This window comes from Hyaena hyaena, unplaced genomic scaffold, assembly GCF_003009895.1.
Source record: "Hyaena hyaena isolate Hyena2069 unplaced genomic scaffold, ASM300989v1 scaffold_835, whole genome shotgun sequence".
Taxonomy (NCBI): Eukaryota; Metazoa; Chordata; class Mammalia; order Carnivora; family Hyaenidae; genus Hyaena; species Hyaena hyaena.
In genome coordinates, this window is record NW_024081472.1 from 140,547 (window position 1) to 147,988 (window position 7,442).

General features: G+C 45.6%; 1 protein-coding gene across 1 annotated transcript in view; it reads right to left on the minus strand.

Annotated features, from left to right (window-relative positions):
- VEGFC (vascular endothelial growth factor C) overlaps positions 1-2,196 on the minus strand; it is a 108,387-nt gene extending 106,191 nt beyond the window's left edge. Inside the window, exons 1-2 of the mRNA XM_039219795.1 lie at positions 2,141-2,196; positions 220-390 (exon numbers count right to left, since the gene is read on the minus strand). Of these exons, the coding sequence (XP_039075726.1) occupies positions 220-390; positions 2,141-2,196 (227 nt within the window). The remainder of the gene's footprint in view (positions 1-219; positions 391-2,140) is intronic.
- Between the last annotated feature and the right edge of the window lie 5,246 nt (positions 2,197-7,442).

The following is a 7,442-nucleotide window of genomic DNA, read 5'->3' on the forward strand; positions in this document are numbered from 1 at the left end:
CCCCCCCCCTCCCCGAGAGCGCGCGGCCCGCGGCGCAGGGGGAGCGCGACCCGCTGGGGCCGCCGCGCCTTTGTCCTCGCCAGGGGGCTCCCGGGCTCCTGCCCCGCGCCCGGCTCGCCGCGCCCTCCGCGCCCCCTGCGTCCGGGTTTGCAGGGTGCCCCCCGCCCCCGGCACTTCCAGAAGGTCCCGGAGAGAGAGAGAGAGACAGAGAGCCCTCACAATGGCGGGGACCCCGCCGGGACCTCGGAGCGCGGCCCCTCGCCCCTTCCTCCGGGCAGCTTCACGTGCGGCCTGAGCTCGGCATGCGGGGTGCGGGGGGCTGACGGCTGACGACCTCCCCCCCCCCCCGGAATCCCGGACTTGCGGCCGGTGTGGACGGGGCCCCGAGTCCTCACCGACAGCACAGTCACAGGGCACCAGTGTGTGCAGGGAAGTTGGGTTCCGTGAGAAAGGGGGTGATACAGAGCCGCGTGTGCGGGTCGTATTGTAGGAAGGTGACCTCTGCGGAGAGGTCACTGCGTGTCCCCGTTGCGCTGGCTGCCCTGGTGTCTGCCTCCTTGGGGCGGACTGCACGGTGGCAGAGGGGCGAGCCACCCAGCTGCAACTTTTCAGTACACCGACCCTAAAACCTTAGACAGACCAAGGGACCCTCTGTGATCCGATTCGGTGCTTTGCAAGTTCTGAAGCCGCCTTCGCCCATTGCACGCTTGAAGGTCACCTCTCTCCAGGGACCCCAGTGCTCTGTGCTCTTCACCACCAACACCGCCGAAGAGCATTTCCTTCCGTCTACCCATTGCTTTCGACTTCTGGACTTGACACAATACATCTAATCTAACTTCCACATGTGCGTTCTTCGAATATTTTGAAAACATCTGTCACGCTTTCCCTAGGCTAGCTTTCTTCCCAGCCGAATGGCCTTCTTGCAAAGATGACCGTTCCGCGTCCCCTCATCAACGTTAATCTCATTTTCCATGTTCGTCCTACAGTGCGCTGCTCACAACATGACTCAGGACTTAAAGTGTCCTGGCGGGCAGGAGAAAGGGGTCTTCCCTGCCCAGACGGTGCCCGTCTATTGATACAGCCTCTGATGGAGTTCATTTTCTGGCAGCCAAATGACCGCTGACTCACACTAAAAATCTACCAGACTCCTCCAGAATTTTTCATGTGCGCTGGTGTTAGTCGCATGCACGTTACCCATTATTAGTGAAGTTGGATTCCTGTGGCCCAAGATCTAAGCTTTGTTATTTATTGTGTTCCGACGACTCAGAGAGTCAGCCCAAGAGCACAGCACGATAAGATGGTTTGGGATCTTCTCCTTGCTGTCTTTCTACTTCTGTTTGATCAGTTTGCGGTATGTGTGTTCAGGTACTGATAAAGCTGTGAAAGGGAGGAGGCAAGGTCAGAGTGGGGTATAGGAAGGAAGTCCTGGCTGGAGATTCCTCCTAACCATCCCCTAGGAGAGCCATTCTCCACTTTGCACTTGAACTACCAAACTGGAGGCTTCAAAAACACACGCTTGAGTGCATCCTCAGAGATCCGGGTTTAATGGGTTTGGGGTAAGATGTGGACTTAGGACCCTACTGGGCCACCACATTGAGACTCTCCGGTTTTGACACTCCGAGGGCGGGGCATAGTGTGAAGACGACAAATCAATAATGAAAATGTATCAAAATGTGTCATACTCACTGTATGATCTATTTTATTTGACATACAGAGGAAAGCACACACAGACATTTTTTTCCTCTCAAAAATGTTATCTACTTCCCACTGTTTCTTGTTTCTTTTTTTCTTTAAAATTTTTTTAATATTTATTTATTTTTGAGAGACAGACAGAGCATGAGCAGGGGAGGGGGCAGAGAGAGAGCGAGACACAGAGTCCCAGTCAGGCTCCAGGCTCTGAGCTGTCACAGGACAGGGCTCGAACTCACAGACCGGGGGACATCAGGACCTGAGCTGAAGTCGGATTGCTCAACCAACTGAGCCACCAGGTGCCCCCCGCCCCCCCCCGTTCTTATTTCAAGTACAGGAAATGCTGGCAAAAAGTATATTTGAGAGAAAGAAAGATAAATCTCAGAAGAGCAGCGTGCATTCGTATTGAAGAGTGCCTTGGCGGTAAAGGGGGAGACTGGCTGTGTTTTACCTTATCTTGCTGCGTTCGGCCTTTGTGTTTTCTGTGGCGAGCTCTTGTAAAGTCATCATCATTTTCTTTTGACTCTTTTTCTTTGAGATGTTGTACATTTACCATAATTTTCTTTCGGCTTTTTTCTTGGAGAAGTTATTAATTTCTTTTGTCATTGGAAAAAGACCCATGAAATGTTTGTTAATAGTTTTTAATTTTATTATACTTAGTGGTACTATAGATGAGGTTGACTTCAGAGCTGCCTTGAGGCTTTCTTTGTGACTTTGTACATGGTTGATTTTGGGAATTAATTCTGTGTGCCCCCTTCTTGCCAGATATTAAGTTTGAACTTGTTGTACTATTCACTTCTTGAGAGTGAGTTTTAAAGTGAAATGTGGCAGATAGGGGGCTCAGTTGAGCATCTGACTCTTGGTTTCAGCTCAGGTCACATCTGACGGTTTATGGGGTTGAGCCACCACAGGGCTTTCTCTCTCTGTCTCCCTCCTCCCCCTTCTCTCGTCTTCTCTCTTCCCCCACACACCCTGCTCCTCTCCCTCACTTGTGTTCTCATTATCTCTAAAATAAATAAAAATTTAAAAAAATAAAATGAAATGTGGGGCGCCTGGGTGGCTCTGTCAGTTAAGTGTCCAACTCTTGATTTGGGCTTAGGTCATGGGATCGAGCCCTTTGTCGGGCTCTGAGCTGAGCATAGAACCTGCTTAAGATTCTCTCTCTCTCCCTCTGCCCCTCTCCCCTGCTCGCTCGCTCTCAAATAAAAAAAAATGAATGAATAAAATGAAATGCTCATAATGTGTTTTTTTAATCAATTCTTTTCTTTTACTGGTGTATGTCCATTTCTGTAATATCTGATGTTTTCATTTGAAATTCTGCTTTGACTGGAATCAGTCTTTGAGAATTGAGACCGTCTATAAACATGAGTTGGAGACAACGATAAAAGCACTTAGGTCAACGCGATGTAGTTATTCCTTCTAGGAAGCTTTAGCCTAGGAAAGAGAAGATTGCAAACGTGATTAAATCCACGGTTGGCTGCAGTAAATGCTGACAAATCAATATATCCAAAACATTAATCCCACTCTGGCCAATAGCCTTCTTATCAATAACAGCTTCCTTATCAAGACCCTCCCCTTCATGTGTCAGCCAGTCCTGAAAGGTGACTTCTGCCCAGACTTCTGCCCAGACAGACTCTGCCCAGTCCTATCCCTTCTTAACCTCCTGAGTGCAGAGCCCAAAGCTCTGAGGTTATTCTGCTTCTGAGCACTCCTGGGAAACTGCTAAAACTGTCACAATGGTCCTGTCCCTTACTGCAATAAGTTCTACTAAATGTGACTTTTGTTTATTTAAAAAGTTTTTTTTAATCTTTGTTTATTTGTGAAAGAGAGAAAGAGACAGAGCATGAGCGGGACAGAGGCAGAGTGAGAGAGACAGAGAGTCCAAAGCAGGCTCCAAGCTGTCAGCACAGAGCCCGATGCGGGGCTGGAACCCCTGAACCACGAGACGATGACCTGAGCCTTAGTTGGACGCTTAACGGACTAAGCCACCCAGGCGCCCCAGACTTTTGTTTATTGAAAGGCTATCTGGTGATACTTTGGTGAGCTAAACAACCTGTAAGTCCTACCGAGATCCTATTTAAAATGCCCTTTGTGCTGAAGCCCAAAGTCCCAAGTTCAGAAACGGGGAGCCACTGAGGCCCCTGCAGTGAGTGTCCCATTAGGTCTGAGTTCTAGTGTTCATCAAGCTATGAAATACTAAGTGTATTGTGTCCTGTGATGTTGCCTTTGCCAGGGATTCTTTGATGATTTGCTCGTATTTATAGATATGTGTCCCTGGAAGAAAGCAGTCTCATTACAAACAACATTGGTTTTGGTCACCGTGCTTTTTGTTATCTTCTGTTGCTCCCGGATCAGTGGAAGTTCATGTCTAAACTTCGTGTTTTCCGAGATCTGTCAGGTCCACCATAGGAGACTGACCATTGCCAGACTGCCCCATGTTTGTCTCAGACTAAACCCAAGTGTGTGTCTCCTGAAGGCCTCTTGCGTGTATTTATACCATAACTAACGCATGTGAGTCATTTCCTAAATGGCACAGTTTTACCAACACTAGTTTGGTAGCCATTTTGGGAAACCTTACATTGGAACAAAATTGTTCATTTGAGAAGTGGTTTTTTAGAATGGAAAGGGACTAAAATTGCAAACATTCAATGCCCTGTGTTTATTTATTTATTATTATTATTGATATGAGAAAGCTTATGAGAGAGATGCAGATTCCATGATTGCGTCTCCAAACATTCCGTGAAGGAGACAAGTGAAAAAAGTGAAAGATTTTCTTTCTGCCTGGCCCAAACCATAACTTGAACCTAAAAGTTTGGATCTTACCCTCTGTCTTCTTCTATCCTGTGGCCCTCTATGATCCCTTACTTCCAGCACTCTCTCTGATCAGCTCTCCTTTCCTCCTGGCCAGCTAGCCACTCTGAAAGCTGACTTGGCTCTTAAAGTTATCCAGATCAGAACAAGCCCCTTATGGTGGAACTTGAGCCCTGATTGTGGTCTGAAAGTGATTTTCAAAGGCTTTGCAAAGCCCGTACAGGGTAGGCGGAAATTTATAGAGCAATTTGCTGTGGTTCTAAGGGCATTTGATTCAGAGTTCCCAGATCCCTATCCATTGATTTATATGTTATTAGGAACCGCGTATGTGCTAAAGTTCAATGGAAAACGTACTGTGAATATTCTGATTGTGGCTTTAAAGGTGTCAAATTCTGTAATGAAATCAGAAATTCAGAAAAAAATATAAATATTAGACAGAAATTTTGGAGACCAGGGTCACAAACAAATAGAAAGATGAATACATTGGAGACTTTAACACCTCTGGAAAACATTCAGGTGTAGATCTTGAAGCAGATATGACCAAAGCTCTTTCCTCACTGAATGGCCTTAAGTCAGAAAGCAGGGATTTAAGACGCAACCAAAACCTGGAATGGAAAATAGTCTGTTGCTGGGCCTCTAAACCCTCACCAAGTGCAACTAAAGGGAAAAAAAGGAAGGGTAAAATCAATGAAGCTGCCACAAATGACTGTCAAGAGCTCAGTATCTCATTTCCCCTTCCACTCCCAAAGAGCCTTATTGAGCAACATTTTTTGTGACACAATACTTGTTTTAGAGTATGAAAAAAAAATTTTTTGGGAAAAACCCCACATGGGGAAGATAATCTGTTACCTTGGCCGCTTGGCATCTCCAGAAGACTTCAGTTGGAAACTTGGCCAACATTTAAGAAGAAATCACCCACTTCAAGGGAGACAAATTGACAAATATTTTATCAGCATTGGTGAGAAAAATTTAGTAAGGTTGCTGAGGACGTGTCTGGTTGCCTATCTCATCTGCACCAGGTTAATCCCGGTGAAGCTGTACAGATGGAATGTAGACAGGAACCCCGATTTTAGGGTACCCTTGAACACTTACAAATGGGTCCATACACGTTGCAATGGAGTCTGAATATCCTAGTCATTATTTGCGACTTTTCAATATGGAATGAAACTTTCGTTTGGTGGAGAGGTATAGTTCTAGTCATAGCAAAAGAAGTTACTTGACCTTGTGTTTTCAACCTGGGGAATTTCCAAACAATTTCTCCAGTAGTAGAGGTACTCCGTGTCTTGGGATAGTTACTGAAGAACTTTGCAAAGCCTTCTTGTTTACTCTGAAATTTTATTGTCCCTGTTACTCACAAGACTCATGAAGAATAGAGAAGGCGAATGGTGTTTTGAACAAAAAGGAACAGTCATGGACTCTTACTATATGAGTATGTCAGAGGCCTCCCTTTCACAGGGCACATTTCTCCCCCACTTCTGGCTCTGCTTTGCTTTGGGGCAGAGACTATGAGAGACTCAGGCAATCTAACCAGTCTTAGTACTAACAGGGATCAGTGGTATTTCCTTCATGTTCTCCCAAGTGGCCTCTCCACGACCTAAAAAACTCAGACTTTGTCAGCTGGAAAAGACACCATAAAAACAATGCTGGGGTAATTTCTGACCACTGGAACAGCAGTTACACTTGAGAAAGAAAATACTTAGGTTCGTGTAATCCAGCTGAAAAGACAAGGTTCAACCCAATGACAACAGGATTGATTTTCCTTGAGAAAATTTTAAATTAGGAATTCTTAAGAATTTTTTAGAAGCAGTTGGTCTTTGGGTGGAGAGAATTTCCACTACAGAGCCTTGTGCCAAGATGGCAGGATGCTCACCGGAGGCCAGCTTCTAGCAAAGGCTCCAGAGCTGGAGTTGGAGGACTCGAACCAAGCTTGAATCCATATGCTTTTTTGCTTTTCCCTCTTGGCAAGATTCCTTCATGATTGTAGGCTTACGGGGCTGGGTAGGTAACCAAGGACTGTTATTTCTTCACCAGTGAAAAGTCAAGGTCTCTAACTTTCTTGTTGCTTCCTCTGTCTTCAGTCATTTCTTGCTCTGACTCAAATACTGGGAGAAATGTGTGCATGATTTGTCCAAAAAAACCAATAGAGCTCTGTGCTTTGCACACATTGGCGTATGAGTGCCAACCGGCTAGTGCCAGTCCTTTGTTGTGAGATATTTGGTTTCATCCATAACTGGACTCAACCACAAACTGGCTTTTTATATGGACGACAACACAACAGGACAGGTAACCAAAATGCAAACTCCCTAGAAAGAAAGGTTTCTGCCTCTACTGAAACCACACTCAAGGACCATTTCTTAGAGATAAGCTTGTCTGTAAACAAGCTTTCATGGAGCAAAGACTCAGAAAGGGAACACGGAACAGATGGTTTGTATTTAAGATCTGTCTCACATTTACGGACCTTACAAAGGAGGCTTAGTAGAGACATGCTCTTGATTGCCTATCAGACCCATCCCGAGTGACCTTTGGTGAACCTTTCTTTGCCGCCTCGGGTTTATGTGAATACTAAATTCATTAATTTATATAAAGAGTTTGAAATAATAAGTGGCATTTAACATTCTCAATAAATTTCGGATAAATCAAGACTAATAATTGTGAATTAATAATTGTATGCTACTGGGGCGCCTGGGTGGCTTAGTCGGTTGAGCGTCCGACTTTCGCTTAGGTCATGATCTCGCAGTTCGTGGGTTCGAGCCCCACGTCGGGCTCTGTGCTGACTGCCAGCTCGGAGCCTGGAGCCTGTTTCAGTCTGTGACTCCCTCTCTCTCTGACCCTCCCCTGCTCACGCTGTCTCTCTCTCTCTCCTAGAAATAAATAAAACATTAAAAAAATAATTGTACGCTATTAATAATATGTTGATATATTAGTGTTCATGTTTTCATTGT